Source organism: Heloderma suspectum, chromosome 2, assembly GCF_057233095.1.
Source record: "Heloderma suspectum isolate Gila_16-S chromosome 2, 16-S_ref, whole genome shotgun sequence".
Classification (NCBI taxonomy): Eukaryota; Metazoa; Chordata; class Lepidosauria; order Squamata; family Helodermatidae; genus Heloderma; species Heloderma suspectum.
In genome coordinates, this window is record NC_139459.1 from 201,223,372 (window position 1) to 201,243,141 (window position 19,770).

Sequence of the window (19,770 nt, forward strand, 5' to 3'; positions counted from 1 at the left end):
GAGTCTTTCTTTTCATGCATCAGGGGTTGAATTCCAAGTTGCAGACTTCACAATATGCACCCATCCATTTATGCTGCTACTTGTTGGCGTAGACAGGCACTGGGGCTAGAAGCTTACAGGCAAAAAAAAAAAAAGAAAGCACAAGTTTTGACATGCAGCATTCAGTAATGGCTCATTCACAGCCTACAAAATCTTTGGTATTAGGACGGCTTCATAGCAGTACAGAAAAGCTAGTCATAGCAATCTACAGAAAAGTGTCATACCCAAAGGTTTGAAAGAAGAGTCTCGTCACTCTGAAAGCACATTATAGTAACTTTTTGATCACTGTATAGTGTGCACGATAAAGACCTGTACCTTCCAAGGTACAACTTTTCTGGTTCACTTTCCAACACAGCCATCAACACCAATCTCACTTCATCTTTTGTTCAAACTCCCCATTTTGCTAGCTTTGCTATTTAGCCATGAAAGTGTTTTATTTGCCTTTCTAGCACAGGTATTTTATTTACATCAGTAGGCAACGTGTGACCTTCCAGATGTTTTGGCCTACAACTCGCAGCATCCCTCACCCCATTGGCTGGCTATGCTAGCTAGGGCTGATAGTTGTAGGCCAAAATATTTGGAGGGCCACAAGTTGCCCATCCCTGATTTACAGGGACAGTGCACTGGTAGGCGTAACAATGCCAGCTACTGAAATTCTCTCCCCCTGCCCCACATTAAATACCAGAACTAGCCCTACAGTGTTTAAAGAAGTGCCGTAACCCTTGCTTATTTTACCAATAGAGACAGGTTCAAAATAGCTTCCTTTTATAACCCCTACTGAATAATACAAGCATAGGAGATAAATGGATTCACCACCCTATCGCAGGGAGAATATATGACATTGAAGAAGCACCTCATTGCAAAAGCATAGCCCCAAGAAGTCTGTGTTCCATTTACTGCAGAGGCTGAGGTGCTGGCCCAAGGTAGTAATTATATATTTTTTACCACCTCCTCCTTTTGGACTCTACAGCAGTCTCCAAGAAGGACAAGGCTACATCCTTCCCTCCTCCACTATTCTACGGAAGTTTGTCCTGCTCCTGACACTAACACATTGCTTCTCTCCCCACCCCCGCACTTCCAGTGTTATCCTTCCTTTCCTCACATATTGTCAATACAGAGCAAGCCAGTAGTATTTTGTATGCTCAGATAGCAACATGATTAAGTTGGCAACTGAAAATATGGCAAACAGTATTGACTGAAGACAAAGTGCCACAAACCTCATCATCCAATGTCAGGAAACTCAAGGCATCTAGATAGCCACATTCACACAACCCCCCAGAATCTGGCACCTCCCTTCCAACTGAATTTTGTAAATGTCAATGAAGGCCAAGGAACTGATGCAGTCCATTTATGGCTCCTATCATGACTTTCATTGCAAGCATTATGCTTCCAATTCCATAAAGCCACAGAAAGTTTAGTTAAGAGATATCCCTGATGCAGCAAGCTCCCAGAGACTTTTAATTCTTCTGTGGATCAAAATTAAAACAGCATAAGCAAGTCCTAGATTCACTTTCTACAGCAGTACCTTGCTGGGAAAGGAGACTCAGATGTTTGCAAGATGTGACAAATATTTTTGATCCTTTTTTAAGGATGTTTCTTTCTGGGAATCTTGTTTTTGCAATGACTTATGAGGAAGATTCTTTACAACATGGCTTGAAATGAAAAACATATTCATAATAAGTATGTAACCAAATAAAGAAGCCCTTGGAAGTGGAATCACATGTCTGATTAGGGGCCAATAGCCCTTCTGTCACTACAAGAGAATTGCTAAAGTGCTGCAGATTTCTAGGTCACTGCTCTTGCATGCTTGACTGGGTTTGTGAATGCTCATGCTGGCCAGATGCAGAGCCATTTAAGCTTCGCCAAGTTAACAGCCTTGCCGGTCCCATTTAGTCATTCAACAAGTATGTTCTCAGCTGACACCAGACCATAGCAGACCCCTGGCCTACAGGCTCTTTACACAGCTCAGTGGGACAGGGCATAGTTTGTTCTATAAAGAAAGGAACAAGACGCCTTTCAGCTGAAGACTTTTAATGAGCATTGACACAATGAACAGCAACAGGAATCCAGAAGGCGGCAGGAGTGCAAAAGCAGAAAACAAGCCTGACACAAAATTAGTATTCTTCCCCCTCATCCTCCCCATCAGCACTGTCTGCCCCAACCTCCTCATAATCCTTCTCTAGGGCAGCCATGTCCTCCCGAGCCTCAGAGAACTCGCCTTCCTCCATCCCCTCCCCAACGTACCAGTGGACAAAGGCACGCTTGGCATACATCAGGTCGAACTTGTGGTCCAGGCGAGCCCAGGCCTCAGCAATGGCTGTGGTGTTGCTCAGCATGCAGACAGCACGCTGCACTTTGGCCAGGTCACCCCCGGGCACCACGGTGGGGGGCTGGTAGTTGATACCAACCTTGAAACCAGTGGGGCACCAGTCCACAAACTGGATGCTACGCTTGGTCTTGATGGTGGCAATAGCAGCATTGACATCTTTGGGAACAACATCACCACGGTACAACAGGCAGCAGGCCATGTATTTACCGTGACGAGGGTCACATTTCACCATCTGGTTGGCTGGCTCAAAGCAAGCATTGGTGATCTCTGCTACAGTCAGCTGTTCGTGGTAAGCTTTCTCAGCAGAGATGACCGGAGCATAGGTGGCCAGAGGGAAATGGATACGGGGATAGGGCACCAAGTTGGTCTGGAATTCTGTCAGATCTACATTCAGGGCGCCATCAAATCGCAGGGAGGCTGTGATGGAGGACACAATCTGGCTGATAAGGCGGTTGAGGTTGGTGTAGGTGGGGCGCTCGATGTCAAGGTTCCTGCGGCAAATGTCATAGATGGCTTCATTGTCTACCATGAAGGCGCAGTCGGAGTGCTCCAGAGTGGTGTGGGTGGTCAGGATGGAGTTGTAGGGCTCGACTACAGCGGTGGAGACTTGAGGAGCTGGGTAGATGGAGAACTCCAGCTTGGACTTCTTGCCATAGTCAACGGAGAGACGCTCCATCAGCAAGGAAGTAAAACCAGAGCCGGTACCACCACCAAAGCTGTGGAAGACCAGAAAACCCTGGAGACCTGTGCATTGGTCAGCCTGTTGGAAGGAGCAACAGATATTTAGTGCAGATTTTTAAAAGGTTCTGGATCTCTCTCATCTCATGAACAGATTTTACATTTTTGCTGGAAAATGTTCTCACTCAGGTCACAGGAAGGCTATCAGGAGGGTGCCAGCCTCAGATTTCCAGAAAATGGTATGCCAGAAGACTCTGTCCCTTACACAGAGGCTCCAAATAATGCCACAGACTTCTCCGTATGAGAATTCTCCCCGAGAATATTCCTTGCAGCACTGTAGGTTCTAGACAGCTACAGCCTGTAACCAAAGGAACAGGATGGGGTAGGAAACCTGTGACCATCTAGATCTTGGAGTCCAGCATGGCCAATGGTCAGGTATGATGGGAGTTGGAGTCCAACATCTAGGAGGACACAGGTTTTCTGTATGCAGAGCTGCTCAGTAACTAACCCTCTCCTCCCCCTTCTTAGTCCTTTTGCTCGTGTTCAACCTATCTCTACACTTCCCATCCACAGCCCTCCAGAGTGCAATTCTTAGATTGAGGCTGCATCTCCTCTTTCCAACCAAATGATGCTTTGGATGGTTAATGGCTTTGGAGGACACAGCCCAACTTCCCACAGAGTTGTTGCAAAGCTGCAACTAAGATACCCCCCCCCACACACACACTCTTATTATGCCATTCTAACCTATTTGAAGAAAAAGCACAATGCAGATGTAATAGCAGAGTGGATGTGGGGTATTTAGCCAAGGTCTGCAGCTTCCTGGCTTTCAAGGATCAAGGGAAGTGACAGTATCACACAAGCAATACAAGCAAGAAAAAGGCTGTGTGCGGGGGGCACATTTGATGTGAAGGTAGCAGACAAATCCAGGTGCCTACTACTGCAGGAGTCGCTGCACATGCTGAACTGTCTTTATAACATAGCTTGTCTGGGGAATTTTTCCTCCACATAAAGTTCAGCGCTTTCATAAAAGCCGTGTACCACAAGCTCCCTTCCCCTCCAGTTTAGAAGCCAAGGAGCTCTTCCTTCTTGTGGGCAGCACTAAGTCGCTCACCAGCTTCCTGATCCTGTCGAGGACCAAGTCAATGATCTCTTTGCCGATGGTGTAGTGGCCCCTGGCATAGTTGTTGGCAGCATCTTCCTTGCCGGTGATGAGTTGCTCGGGGTGGAAGAGCTGGCGGTAGGTTCCCGTGCGCACTTCGTCTGTGAAAGAATCAAGTGAAAAAGTATTTCGATTGTTCTGGGGTAGTGTGAAAATGAACTCCAGATTGATCTATGTAGTTCTGTGATCAGAATTTTATCAGCTATGCAAGACTAAGGCTTTCAGAGTAACCTGAAATTTAAGAAGGACAGAGGTGCCAGAATATAGCAAGGGAAAGGCTGTAACTGTGGGATGGCATTTAGGTGGCTGCTGGGGACAGGAATCCTGCATGAGCGATACGGAGTCGTACATGTTATCCCTTGGCCAGTGAAGTCCTATCCAGTCACTTTGAATTTTCAAATATTGCCTACATCTTTTCCAACTTCTCCTCCGCTGCCATCAGGCACAGGGTCTTGCTTTTAGGGAACAGCAACCGAAGACTCCACAGATGCCAGGTGTATCATATAGCTATCGGGTTCTCCCATTCAGGATGTAGCAAGTCAGCATTTCATTTCTATTGCAAGATGCTTCCCAGAAGCTATATCATCCACCCTGCTCTGCAATCCCATATGTGGGACAGGCCATTATAGCACTCTGAATACAGTCAGAGGCAGGTTGCTACAATACTCTGAATACGATCACAGGCATTTCCCTTTACTATTTGTATTCTCAGATTCGCCTTGGTACTGAAGACAGGTTCTGAGACCAAGTCCTCACAAATTAATAATGTACACCATACCATGCTTTATACCAAATCCACTATTAGCCTATTTAACCTTGCACTGTCTATTCAGACCTACAAAGTTTCTCCAAGGTCTCAGGTAGAGGACTTTCCCACTATTAACTTGTTGTCCTTTAACTGGAGATGCCAGGGATTGAACCTGGGCCCTTCTGCATGGACTGTATGTGCTCTGTCCACTAATCTGTAACCCCTTTATATGCTTATGAAGAGCCTGGACAAGGCAGCTTGTATGCTCACCAATCACAGTTGGTTCCAAGTCTATGAAGACAGCCCTGGGGACATGCTTGCCAGCTCCCGTTTCACTGAAGAATGTGTTGAAGGAGTCGTCTCCTCCGCCAATCGTCTTGTCACTGGGCATCTGCCCATCAGGCTGGATGCCGTGCTCAAGGCAGTAGAGCTCCCAGCAGGCATTGCCAATCTGGACACCGGCTTGGCCAACGTGGATGGAGATGCACTCACGCTGCAAAGAGAAGCAGTTGCACAAGAACATTTTCAAACAAGGAAACCGCTACTATTGGGGTGGCTGCAGTGCATGAACTGTTTGCCACTTGAGAAGTCACATGGCAGAAAATGGCCATGCATTTTCATGGGAACTGAAGTATGAACTGCTATCGGGACTTAAGGACATAGCTGCGCGGGAGATTATTAGCCCTCCCTGGAGAAGATACAGTCTAGCGCTTGAACTCTGGTGTAAGCCAACTCTTAACTACTTAACCACTAATTCATTGGGTGGCCTGGGGACAGTAATCACATCAGCCTCAGTTCTCTTACTCCTGCTTCTGAAGTGGAAGTTTAGGACTTGCCCTCCAGAACTGCAAAGAGGAATGAAGTAAGGCTTCTAGAGCAGTTAGCACATACATATATATATATATATGCCACCAATTCTGAGTGACTCCATATTAGTCAAGAGCTTGCTAGCAACAAAATAGTTCTCCACAAAAACTGACACTTCACCCTTGGATATGTATACAATCCAAGGCAGGAACAGCTATAACACAGCCTACAGGATTTACTCCCCACCTTTTAGGACTCCAAAGGTGTTTCTAGATTTATGCTTTGGATTCTAGATTTGTATGAAATATGCTAACACAGGGGGGCAGAAACTTGTGCCTGGAAGCCCGCCCAGGAGCCCCAGATGGTCACATCCCCTTTCCCCCAACCATAGTTAGTTGGTTTCTCAGCTTTTATGCAGCATCCTCCCCCCCCCACACACACACATTCTGAAAAGGGGCAAATGCATTTCCTCAGGCTTAGTTACTGGCAATAAGACCTTTAAGATACAATATGCTGGTACTTTTGATGATTTGGCCCCACCAGTGTTGCCTGCGGCCCCACCCACCACTGAAATGCAGCTCCCAAATCTTCTCCAAAATGGATTTCAGCCCTTGGGCTGAAAGAGGTTTCACCCACCTGTGCTCAAGGCTCAAGCGCTAGAATGCCAGCATGATTCATTGACTTATAAATAAGACTTTTGAAAAGGCGCCCGTTTTAAAAGCAAAAAAACAAGAAACAAAACAAAGACTATTGTGGCACATTAAAGATTAACAAATTGTGGCAGATGCTTTCATGGACTTCATCAGATGCATGAAGTGTTATCCCAAGTTGTGGGTATATGTACACACATGCGTCTGTCCACAAAAGCTTCTGCTCTAATGAATTTGTTCATCTTTAAAATACCACAATACTTTTTGCTACAACAGGCCAACATCACTATCCCGCTAGAAATCCCTTAAAAAAAAAAAAAAAAAAAGGAAGGTGTAATTCTGGTATCTGGAGTTCCTTCCAGAAAAGAAAAGAGGGTTATGTTTCATCCCATTATGACTTTAGTGCTTTAATTTTTTTATTGCCAACAGAATATGGTAAACTGGTTTGTAATAGCTTTGGAAGTCTATCCAAAAAATGGTGGGAAAAACAAAGTCTCTACCTTCATCTCTTCTGAAGAGAAAACTGTTAGTAGATGGGATGCCTTTTTCTTCAAATTCAAATGCCTAGTAGCTTTCCCTTTAGAAATTAGCACATCTTTCCCAACTCCACGATCATTCCTGACTAAACATATACACCCTTTTTTGTTGTCTGAACAGCAATTTTATAATTGTGTAACACTAGCTGAGCTCATTCAGCTGTTTTAATCCTAAACTTAAAAGATTGCTTCTCTCCCCCCCCCCCCGCCTGCTTAAACCAGCTTAAACCAGCTAGCTCCTACCATCTGACTCACAGCATAAGATGTTAGATAAACAGCGGGGAGAGCTGCAGTTTGAAGGGCTGGGGTCAGCCATCATTAACCCTTTCTAAAGAGTCAGTCAGTGGACAGCAGAACTTGGAGCAGAAGCGGGCAGAGCTCAGGCTTGCAGCATCTACTGTTTTTCACTAGACTCCAAAGATCCAGCTATAATTATGAGTCCAGGAATTTGTTTTTGAGTACTAGAACTCAATGGCCATGGGGGCTGGGAATTATCGGAGTTATACTCCAACACATCTCAAGGGCATCAGGTAGGCGAAGGAGTGATTTTGTTGTTGCCACTGTCAAAAAAAGGGGGGGGGAGGGAGTCGGAAATCCTTGCCAATCTACTTCAAATCATCCAGAGATCTCTACCAGTAGATCCTGATCTACCTTCTGCCAATCCTTGACATAGGAGTATAACAACTATACAGCTGGCCTTACTGCTTGGCCTTACAGGCAAATATACACACAGTAATCTTTTACAGCCCCCCAAAACCGCATACGACTAGGAATGCCAGTGTACATTTTGTCTGTCTCAGGTTAGAGAAAGATATCAACTTGAAACTAGTGGAGAGGTTTCTACACTCAGTTATAGGAGAGGACTCTCCAGAAGCACTTAGTGCTTTCTGTTGAATGTAAGGCAATACCAAGCCTATGCTGGAAACTTGCTCACTCAGACTGCAGTCCTATGCATGTTTACTTGGGATGAACTCCAGCTAGTTGCAGAGGACTTTATTCAAATCAACATGAATGGGACTGGGCAGTTAGAAACTGCCATTGTGTGAGACACTCCTATCTCCTTTGGCCTATGGTAGAAATACTGTTGAACATTTTTACAGGACAGGAAGTGTGTTATCTAGCCTTGTTTAAGGACAGTGTGCCTCAGCATCCTAGTCTCAAATAATTAGGAGATGCTAATGTTTCAGCTGGAAGTGTGTATAGAGAGGCCATCTTTACTGAAGGACTGGAGCCATTGTAAATTTACTAGAAGAGCGTTTCCCACAAATGAACACTCAATAACTGGGGCACATGTTATATTGCAAGTATCTGCTGTTCCAGAAGCCTCCTTCAAGAATTTGCTTCAGCAGGCAACGATGTAACAGAGCAGCTCACCCAGTCCTGTCCAGGTCAGAGTTGCTGCAGGGTGAGGTGCTAGGTCCCCACTGCACTGCCCCAAACTCACTGGTAGAAACGTGGCTCACAAGACGCTTGCAACAGGGGCTTGACTGAAAGAATGTCATATACCAACCCACTCCTGGGTGTGATACAGTAATAACCCAACCCTGTAGCACTAGTTGTATCCCAGACACTGTTACTCATTGCTAATCAGTGCTGGAGGCCTTGGGTGTGACTCTCAAACCATGAAGCGCCTGTTTGAGTCATTGTGTCTGCCGCAACACGATGTCACCAGCAAAGGCAGGGGAGGCAGAGCACATCACCAAGTCATGGTCCTCTGCATCCATTATCAGTTGCTAGCAGCTGAACTCCATTTTTCACATTTTTTAATGCTGGCAGCCTTGAAACCCTATTAACTTTGAGTTGGCAACTTAACAAGAGGCCAGGCTAGGGTGGTGCTGTCATGTCCCAGACATTTTAACCAAGGCCGGGTATGTCAGAATGTCATGCAAAACTTTACATGAATGAGAGAGAGAGAGAGAGAGTGTGTGTGTATGTATCAATCTCTAGGGTACAGGTGGGCAATGTGTGGCTCTCCAGATGTTTGTACTATAACTCCCTTCGTTCCTCACCATTTGCTAAGCTGGCTAAGGCTGATGGGAGTTATGGTCCTCTAAATGTTTTGGCCTACAGTTGGCCCACTGCTGCTCTAGGCAAAGAAGCTGAAGTGTTCCAGGTAAATAGGTAGATGCCAAAGGGAGAGAAGAGGCAGTATATAGTAAGGAGGGGGCAACCCCCCCATGCACAGCCTAGAGCTGCCTTCCCCAACCCAGTGCCCTCCAGATGTTTAGGCCTACAATGTTCATCATTCCTGACCACTTACCATGCTAGCTAGAGGTGATGGGGGTTGAAGACCAAAACATCTGGAGAGCACCAGGTTGGGGAAAGATAGCCTAGGGATTCCTAGCCAGCAGTTTGTGAACCTGAGTAGCCAAAGGAGGAGGGGAGAAATGGGGAGTGTTTTGCACATTGATTTGAACTAACCCATCAGATCTTAAAGCCTCTTGCTATTAAAGACTAATTTCCTCAAAGAAACAGTATTTAAGCCAGCGCCAGTCATGAGGACTCCATAGCCCTTCCTGCAGTGTTTGAATAGCCCAGTTCGCCACCATCTATACAAGCTGTGGTTCCACTGTTAAAAAGGGTTCTCTAATGTAACTTAAGACCAGAAGATGAGCCCTGCTGGATCAAATCAAGAGTCCATCTAGGCCAGCATTCTGTTTACACAGTGGCCAACCAGCTGCCAAACAGAAAACCACAAGCAGGACAGAGTGCAACAGCGCCCTCCTGCCCATGTTCCCCAGCAATTGGCATGCACAAGCATACTGCCTCTGATAATGGATGTAGCACAAGGCCATCAGGACTAGTAGCCATTGACAGAACTTAGAATTTCTACCAGCAGAACTTCTATTGACAGTAGAGCTTCTGTAATTACATTATGGCTGCCTCCACCAAACCAACCTGGGAGTCCACACATCTGGAAGGCACCAGGTTGGGGAGGGCTGCATGCATCATGGTGGCTTAGTTTTGACTCTTAGTTTTCTACTTCCCCACCCCAATTTCTATTCCCCCCAAATCTGCAGAGAGATACGGATTCTAGCAGCTCTTGAAACTGTGCTCCAAGTTCTTCACTCAATACAGGAAAAACCTACAGATTATAGGGCTGCTGCAGTTAAAGAACACATGGTACTTAGATTTGTAATGGCTGCTTCCTCATCTATATGTTAATGAGTACCTGTTCTAGAGCAAGCTGTTTTAAAGTCATAACAGGATAAGGCTTGTTTTAGCTAGTTATATACAGCAATGGGAATATTGATAGCTATGCAGACAGGGAGGCTTGCCCTCAGGCTTCTCCCACCTGAATATTCTTCATTTGAGGCAGGCAATGAAGTGCTATTATCCTTCTCATAGCCCAAACATGGGGAAGAGGAGAAAGAAGAGAGACTATTTTAAAACTCATCTAGCCAAGTACTACAGACTGCTTTTTTAGCTTTTAGAAGGCAGGTGGGTACTGGCTGGCCACTGTGTGAACAGAATGCTGGACTAGATGGACCTTGGTCTGATCCAGCAGGGCTCTTCTTAGGTACTCCAGCAAGGGACACAAGGAGACTCAAATGTTAGTTCAGTTAGCACGCATCTCTATAAATTGGGCATGCACTGCAGAGGGCCATTTCACACATTATCCAAAAGCATAATCGGTTCACCACTACCCACACATTAATCAAGGTGCAATCACAGCTCCCTGGCATGTACATACTGCATAATATCACAGCTAGGACAGGTGCAACCTCCCACAATCTAGCACTCGCCAGATGTTCTGGACTACAGCTCCCAGCATTCCTGGCAATTGTGGCTCAGGCTGATGGGAGTTGGTCCATAACATCTGGAAGGAACCAGGTTGGGAAGGCTGTTCATTTGGAGACACCATGAAGCATACATTTTATTTTAGACATTAGTACCTTCAGCTATACAGTTTGGAACCTCAGGCCTGGCAGCCAAATACAGCCCCCCTGGGATCCCCATATGGCCATGCCCTCTTTCCAGCTCCCCACCACACACACAGCCACACAATCTGGCCACCGTGTGCTGGAGAGAACTGGGGCAGCAATGTGGACTGGTACAGGTGTCTTGGGAGCAAATATCCCCCAATGCCTGGAGGCTCCAGGAGAAGAGGATCAAGCCTCCTTGATTGCTGGAAGCTCTGCCCAATTACCATTCTGCAAGCCTGCTTTAGCCTTCCACTTTGCTCTAGGCCTAGATACAATCCTCTTTGTAGATCAAGGGAACAGAGCCTCAGGCTTGGGGGCCAAATTCAGCCCACTTGGAGTACCAGTCTAGCCCTCTGGGGTTCCCCAGGTGGCCAAGCCCCCTTTCCCATGGTCCATCCCCCCCCCCCAACTGTTGGGCGGTTTCTTGGCTTTTATGCAGTTCCTCCCCATTCTAAAATGACAAAATGCCTCTGCTAAGCCTTAGTTACCAGCAGTAAAAGCTTTAAGCTAAAACACAGTATTTTTGGTCACACCCCTTCTGCCTTAGGCCCCACCCACCACTGGAATGCAGCCCCCAAGAGTTTCCCCAAAATGGAGTTTCACCCTCAGACTGAAAGGGATTCCTCACTCCTGTTCTACTAGAAGCCCGAGGTCATTCGAGAGCAACAAGTCCTGCAGGGGGCTCAAACGAAGCCAAGGCGCAAACCAAACATGTGGAAATAGCCACACCCAATTTAGTCAGTATCCATTATATTTCATAACCTTCCAGCTTGGAGGTCAGAAAAGCATGGCAAACCATGGAAGTTTCTATTTCAGGTCAGTCCACACCAAGAGCCACTTTACCTTACCATTTATGCGGAATTTATAATCTCTCTTGACCACCCCCACCCCATATTTGAACACCAGTCTTCCAACACTCTACCCCATCGAAGTTAGAAACTGGTAACACCTTTTAAAACTGCATCTTCAGTGTTTTCCTACTGCCCTTTCGAGTTATGCAATGGGGCTGTGGAAGCGCTTGCAGTTCTGCAACCTTTAATTGACTTGGGCTGTACACACCACAAAGCTATTTCGAGGTTTTGTCCTGCCCAGCTGTAGCGGGCATTGCGCAATGCCATATAAAGCCCCTTATAGGTTGTTTTTAGTTTTTGCAAGAGCAAAGCCACGCTCTTGCAAGTTCAAACTTGACAACTTTCGCTTTCAGAACTTACCCAACGCCCAAAAAGAGTGTGGTGTTTAAGGAGGCCTTTTAAGTACGACCTAAGCGGCTTAGGCTGGCCTTTTTGCAAGGGGCATTTTGGAACAGTGTTTTTATTTGTTTTATATACATATTTAAGCCGTATGCTGCACGGAACTTCCTCCCTGAACAGCGCTTCTTTTGTCATTAGGCAAAACGCGCAAGTTCTCTCCATGCGTCCTTCCCCGGGCGCCTGAAGGAGTTGGCTTATTCTATAGACCGCTTCCTCCCGTGCGCGCCATTCCCATTTGAGCAGCTCTTTCGAACCCTCCCCGCTTCCCTGAAACGTGACTCAGCGGGTATTCACGGAAGAAACGGGGCCAGGAAGATGATGCCGCGAGGCTGCCACGCTGCGCGTTAAGAGGTCACATCCTGCTGCTTGAAGGAAGTTAAAGTTACCCTGCTGGGTGGTCGTCTGCTGGCACCTCTGCTTTTTAAGAGCACAGCTGTTTTTCTTCGCAACGCACAGTCAGGAGGATCTTGCCAAGAACGCCCCCCCCCCCCATGAGCCATACGCCCATTTCCCAGAACCGGGAAAGGGAGGCGACCAGCTCAAGGTCATAGCAAAGGCCCTGTGTAAGTCTTTTGGTATCAAGAGTTCTTCTCGCCGGCCAGCGTTTCAGCGCTCAGCTTAACCAATGCATCCCAGCGCCTGCTTCTGGAGTAATTCTTACCAAGCCCTGTACAGTTGGTGTCCCTCAACAACTCCAAGCACCATCATTCCCTTCTCCCACACATCAACGATTATCAGGACCAAGTACCTGGACTCTGGCAGCGTAAACGTGACGTTCTTTCCAGCGCCTGTGCTAAAACGCGTTGTAAACCGGATTTCGAAACACGTGTACGCTAATTTAAGAGGGTTTCTATACTCCAGGGAGTTGGGATTGATCCAAGCATCCTATGTGCGAAACATCTTGGAAGGATTTCTCGACGTGTGTACACTCAGCAGAACACGCGTACCATTAACAACCGGCGAGAGGACTACACGCGGGTGTCCACATCTTCCTGCACGGACGTACTTTCTCCTGAACCTTTTGAGGAATTAAGTGCCGGGGGCGCTGCCCTACAGAGATTCAGAGAAAAGCTCCGGAAGGAGAGAATGGCAACGGTTACTTCCATCCACTCCTCATTCATACATGCTTTCCCCACGCGCCCTATAACCGCACCATACCCCTAGCCACTTCACTCCTACACGTGTCTCACGAGGCCGACCTAGCCAATGCCTTGCCAAGAGCCACGAACACACTTTCAGCACTGTTCGCGCAGCCCCCCTTGCACCATCCCAAGTTCCGAATTCCGCTAAGTTTCCTCCGTAAGCGGACTGCCTCTCTAGGAGAAAAGGGAGATTCTAAGCGGCATCCTGAGAATCCTCCGCTCACTTACCATGTTTCTTGGCGAGCGGGATGGAAAAAGCCGCGAAGGGGCGGGGGAAAAGAGTCTTCCTCACTAGTCCAGCCGTTTAGGGAGCCGCCAGTGAGCAAAAACTTCTTTCTAACTAACGCCGGACTTGGGCGGGGCCTTTTATACCGTTCGGGGCGTGCCCTAAGAAATGTGGGTGGGGCAAAAGGTGAAGAGGGAGGCGGGGCCCACTTTCATTCCCCATCCCTCCGCCGGCCCCTAATTGGCGGGTTCGAATTTTCCGAAATGTTGAGGCAGTGACGTGCGCAGAACAGCATGTGGGAAGAACCAGGAGGGGATGCGGCGTTCATCGGCGGCCCCACGTGGGTGGGTGCGTGGGTAGAGGAGGAAGGAAGGGAGGGGGCGGAATAAGATAAGCGTCCCACGTCGTACGTAGCTTGGTGCCCACCCCCACCTCTGGACCCAGGGGTCACTTCAGGGAAGGACGCTTTTCACATTCAAGTTATGACAGAATGAGAAACTGGGTAACAAAATGAGGCATGCTCCTCTGAAAGTTAGTGCCCGCAAAATCAATAGGGCTCCCTTCGGAGAAAGTGGGATGGGAACATTAACGTGAAATAAACGCCGAATTCTCTTTCAGACGTTGAAATCTGAGGCAAAATATCTCTCCCCGCCCCCGAAATGCACTCTCCCCGCCCCTTTTGCGCCTCCACCCCCCCAGCCCATTTCTTTCCCGTTGCTGGCACCGGCGATGTTGTGCTCTGGAGCCGGGAAGTAGCGTCTGGAGACGGAGATCGGGAAGAGTTTTGGGAAAGAAGATCGTGGAATGGGATGCCGGGGGGAGAGAGGGAGAGCCCGTGGAGAAGGCATCATCAGCAGTACGAAGGGGGTGGGGAGCGGGGTGGGAACAAAGTTGCCAGTGGCTCTCCATTTCCTGCTTCAGAATGCGCTCGCTGCACATTCCAGAGGGGCGGCGGTGCTAGTTTGGAAGCACACAAAAAGAGGCAAAGAGGACCGCTTGTGGCACCTTAAAGGCTAACATAAAGTGGTCTCTAGTGGTCCACCAAAGCTTACCGCATAAGGCTGCAATCCCATACACACTTACCTGGGAGTAAATCCCACTGACCTCAATGGGATTTACTTCTGAGTGGACGTTTATAGGGTTTCACTGTAAATCTGTTCAACTTTAGGACATCACACGAACTCTTCTTTGCCATAGCTGCTCGTATTTATTTGTTACTTTTTTTAACCCCACCTTTCCTCCAATAAGCACAGGGTGGCCTGTGTTATTCTCCCCTGCCCCCAGGCATCATCAGCATTTATCCTACAACAGTTTCAGTGTATCTTTCCATGTGCCAAAGTGCATATTCTCAAAGTGGACAGGGAGGTGTAATAGGTCAGCCCCCCCTTCCCTTAAATAAACATTATTGGTGCTGGTAATTTGGAAGTGGGAAGGACCTGTGTGTGTGTCCCATGTAATGTGATTAGCACAGATGAACAGCTATCTCTTAGATGGATCTAAAGCACATCTCTTCCTAAGTAAAGCTCTGACCTCATGCATGCTCAGGCTGCAATCCTACATGCACTTTCTTGGAAGTGCATTCCATTATATTCAATGGAACTTCCTGATGAGTAGCTATGCCTAGGATTGCACTGTTAACTGGAGGTCAGTGTCACTGAACTTTGTGGGACCTACTGTCAGGGTGGAAACTGAGCTGATAGAACCCCAGAGCAGTTCTGATTCTGAGGAGGATCAGCAATCCATGGGAGAGGAGCCGGCTCATCCCTCACAGGCACAGCAGCGGGCAGAGATTCCTCCTGCTGGCATTCCTGAGATAGATAGTGATCCTAGCAGTGAGAAAGTGCAGGAGGGGGTCTTCTTAGATGCTCGACGCAGACGCAAAGAGCGACGAGCGATGGAGGGCGTGGAAAGGAGGCGTAGCGCCCGTTTGGCGCGTAAGCAACGGCCGCCTCCCGTGGACCCAAGGGAAAGAGGGAGGATCTCTCCCTAGCCCATAAGTTCAGGGTCTTCAAGTGACTCTCTTTCAAACGGGGATCAACTGCCTACTCGGAGCATAGGCTACTCTGCTGTTCCTTGCTTAGTCGCTGATGATTAGCATCTGAAAGAGTCATTAAGTTGTAAAAGGATTAAAGCCTTGAAAATAATCCTTTCATCTGTGTCTTGAGTTGGCTATTGGAGTCTACTGAAAGAGGCCGCCAGGGCACTCCTGACACCTACTTCCTAGTAACTGTGTTTTAGATGGGTCCATTAATTTCCTGGTACATGTCTGTAGGAATACAGGGTGCAACCTTCACTGCTACAATTGTCACTGAATTGCGTGGAACATATGCCCCATTCACACATATCGCTAAACAGACTGGAAGCCACTTCCCTGTCACAAGATCTCACAGCACTAGACAATGTATGAATAAACACTAGATTATGTATAAATACCTGTGAGGCAGGTTAAGCTGAGAGCCAGAGTGGTGAGAGTGTTGGACTGGGACTTGGGAGATCCAGCCCCCAGTCCCCGCTTGGTCGTGAAGCTCACTGGGTGACTTTGGTCCAGTCACTGACTCTCAGCCTAACCTACCTCACAGGGTTGTTGTGAGGACAGAATGAAGAGGAGGAGGATCAAGTACACCACCTTGGGTTCCTTGGAGGAAAGGCAGGAATGGCAGTCCAAAGGCAGGGTCTGAAGCAGAGCCAAAGTCAAGCACAGGCAACCAGCCCAAATCAAGCACAATCCAGAGAACAACTTCTTATCAGCATCCTGGGAGCCACATCAGAGATCGGCACCATCATCATCATCTAGATTTCTAGATGAACCTCCCTGGGTGGTTTACAAAGGTTAAAAACATTAAAAAATACAATATGCAAAATGTTAAAACATAAAAAACACACAAACAGGCAGTATATAGAGAGACAACATATATCTAAAAACAACTTTGAGCAATCAGCCAAACCATCAAACAAATCCAGGATCAATAAAAACTCATCACGTGCCGCCAAATGCCTGGGAAAAGAGAAAAGTCTTGACCTGGTGCCGAAAAGATAACAATGTGCACCAAGTGAGCCTCATGGGGGAGACCATTCCATAATTGGGAGTCCACCACCAAGAAGCCCCTCTCCCTTGTTGCGATCTTCTGAACCTCCCAGAGAAGAAGCAGGGTCAGGAAAGCTAGGTTGCATGGTAGTGGAAGCTGAATTAAAGGTGTTGTTCCATGCTCATGTCCTCAACTTGTGTACAATTGTCCCATGTGCCAATCTACATGCAGGACACTTTTTCTCATTCAGATTTACCAAGTAGTTTCAGTCGGCTTTACAGCCATGACTTTGTATTTATTTATTATACCTGCTACTCTGCCTTTCCTCCAAGGAGCTCAAGTCAGCATTCAAAGGGTTCCCAGGCAGACTCCCATCCAGGCACCGATCAAAGCTGGACTTGCTTATCAGTGATCTCCCCCCACTTTGGTAATCCAAATGTCTTGCCATTACCTTCAATTTCAGAAAGTTGCTGAGATCATTCTCAGGACCACAGCTTTGATCGTTGCCTTGCACTCATCTATGAACAGATCTGATTGCTTTTCTCCTGGAACTTGAGAAACCTTGCCCTGAGCAAATGTTTCTCTGGAAATAGCACAGGTAAAAAAGCCCTGTTGCCCAGGGAACTGTGGTTATTTATTTATGAACATCCACAACACAAAGATTTTGACAACTGCGATGTAAGGAGGCCAGCAGATATCCTCAGGGCAAAACAGTGCAGGGGTGCTGTGGGGAATGAACACAGAGAGTTTGGCTTAATCTCAACCAAACTAATTACCCAATAGCCCATGTAAAGTAGCAGATGCAGCTATCAATATTAAATCTGCCTAAAGCAGGACTGGAAGCCTTGCATGACAGGGAATTTGTTGAAAAGATTTCTCATGAGACTAAACGGATGGTATAGTGGCAAGAGCTATGGGGAGGACAGAACAATAATCAGGTCTTTATCCTCAACCCAACACTTCAGTCATGGTCAAATGCATCCCTCAAGGGCTGCAGGCAGGATGTTTTCTTCATTCAGCTAAAAACAGAATGTGGGGTCCTTATGCAGCAGTATCCATGGATGGGTGAGCCTCTGTTAGTGTATGTTCCCCTGAAGTGCAGGGGAGGGCAGACTTCAGGCTTGAAGGATCTACTTGGTTTTGTAATAGAACCCTCAAATCCACCTAGTGCAAAAGACAAAAAAAGAATTCTGGGCCCAGGAATTTTTCAAGTACCAGATATGAATGGAGCTCATAGTCCTGGGCATGTTTAGCCTTGAGCTGATAGCGCCCTTCAAGTACTTGAAAGGTTGTCACAGAGAGGAAGGCCAGAATCTCTTCTCGATCATGCCAGAGTGCAGTACACGGAATAATGGGCTCAAGTTACAGGAAGCCAGATTCCAGCTGAACATCAGGAAAAACGTCCTGACTGTTAGAGCAATACGACAATGGAGCCAATTGCCTGGGGAGGTGGTGGGCTCTCCCAAACTGGAGGCATTCAAGATGAGGCTGGGCAGCCATCTGTTGGGGGTGCTCTGACTTGGATTCCTGCACTGAGCAGGGGGTTGGACTCGATGGTCTTGTAGGCCCCTTCCAACCCTACTATTCTATGATTCTATGATCCTTCCACACAAAAATCCACCCCTAGTTACATCCCAAGCTTCAGGAGTACAACTTAGGGTGGGTTGGTGGGGAGACAGTTTGTTGCTGCTGTTGTACAAAAATTGGAAGTCAGAAATCCTGGCTAATCAACTGCAAATCACCCAGAGATCTACTAGTAGATCCAGATCAACCTTCTGCCCACCCCTGGTGTAGTGTTCCCCACTATTAAACATGGGTTGCCCGAGTGACCATATTTTTGAACTGTTCACCAATCTTTTCTGTGCATCTGACCATCTCATTCGTGTCCTGTGGGCCTAGCTTGGCTTCTGAGTGAAAACATTAATATGGATGCTTTCCTCACATTTTTAAAAACAGTGGGCTACCTCTCCTCTTTTTAAGAAGGACCTTGGGAATTATTGGAAGCAGTTGCTGATAGTCTTTTGTCTGTGTGCATGAACCGAATGGAAACACAGAGGCAGCTGCTTGCAACATAATCCATTCCAGAGTGTGACACATTATGGCCTAGATGTTGCTACACTATAAAATCCAACCTGCCTTCTCATGAAACAATTAAAATCTAACCTGGGGCAGGAGGAATAAGCGTGCTTGGAAAGTGTTACTCTGACTGTGATACCTGTTTAGTTCCAGAAGTCGAATGCGCAGAAATTATGTTGTAGTGCATTTGATACTGCAGCAGGCATTGGAAGATGGTTCAGTCAACAGCTATTGATAGATAAATGGAACCTCCACATACAGAGGCAGCATACCTTGGAATACCTGGTGCTGGGGACAAACAACAGGGGAGGCTGTTGTTGCCTTCATACTCTGCTCTGTCAACTTCCCAGGCTGTCCACTGTTGAAAATGCAATGCTGCCCTAGATGGATTCTTTGGTCTGATCTAGCAGGACTTGTTCTTATCCAGGCACAGCTACCAAAATGGCTGCCTGACAGCAAAGAAGCCAATTCAAATATTACACTTGGAAAGAACTAGTACATCAGCATGACTTTTAGCTTAACAGCCTTATTCTCTGGCCATGCCAAGCCTTCACTCTCACACCTGCTCTGACTGGGGCCAGTGATGAATCCTGGTGCCACCTCTGTTCTAGCCAGCCGGAGAGGCCAAGCTGTGATGTACACTGTGCAGCAGTGCTGAAAAACTCTTTCTTCCCCATCAAAGCCTTTGTTCTCCCTTCCATCCGAGCCAAAGATAAAGGTCTTTTCAGTTCACGATGGACACACATAGAGACTGGACATGGACAGTGTGTGCAGGAAAGTTATTCTGCAGCAAACAAAGGATTTCAGTTAGTAAAAACTGTCATGGTGAGGCCTCTTGCCAAGGCTGGTTCTGCCCCTCCCCCACGTCCCTTAAAAAAAAATTGTTAACCAGAAGAGGTGGCGGCCCAAATCTACCTTGGCATGTCTCATGCAGCTTGTTATGGGTTTCCTTCCCCCAATCATGCCTAAACATTTGGCTTTGTAGCAGCACTCAGAAGCTAGTACCAAAGTAGAGTAGTGTTAGATCAGACCAAAGGTCCATCTAATCTTGCATTCTGTTTGCACAGAGGCCAACTAGTTGCCCCGGTGGGAAGCCCACAAGCAGTACTTAAGTGAAACAGCAACCTCCCACTCACGTTCCCCAGCAACTGGAGAGCATATGAGAGAGCATCCTGCCT

At 47.2% G+C, this 19,770-nt stretch overlaps 1 protein-coding gene across 2 annotated transcripts; it reads right to left on the bottom strand.

Annotated features, from left to right (window-relative positions):
* Positions 1-2,053: 2,053 nt before the first annotated feature.
* Positions 2,054-13,606, bottom strand: LOC146353798 (tubulin alpha-1C chain). Of its 2 annotated transcripts, XM_084837322.1 has the most exons (5): positions 13,493-13,606; positions 12,871-13,193; positions 5,224-5,446; positions 4,158-4,306; positions 2,054-3,128 (listed from the first exon to the last, which is right to left on the bottom strand). In XM_084837322.1, exons 3-5 carry the CDS (start codon positions 5,342-5,344, stop codon positions 2,154-2,156), a joined length of 1,245 nt encoding a protein of 414 aa, XP_084693448.1. In that variant the 5' UTR covers positions 5,345-5,446; positions 12,871-13,193; positions 13,493-13,606; the 3' UTR covers positions 2,054-2,153. The 2 variants fall into 2 exon arrangements, with proteins under 2 accessions (XP_084693448.1, XP_084693447.1); XM_084837321.1 differs by lacking the exon at positions 12,871-13,193.
* Positions 13,607-19,770: the final 6,164 nt, after the last annotated feature.

Coding starts and splice junctions, on each gene's coding strand:
- LOC146353798 (XM_084837321.1), bottom strand. Junction 4,307..5,223: donor CTTGGAACCAACTGTGATTG/GTGAGCATACAA, acceptor ATTCTTTCACAG/ACGAAGTGCGCACGGGAACC. Junction 3,129..4,157: donor TCGACAGGATCAGGAAGCTG/GTGAGCGACTTA, acceptor TCCTTCCAACAG/GCTGACCAATGCACAGGTCT.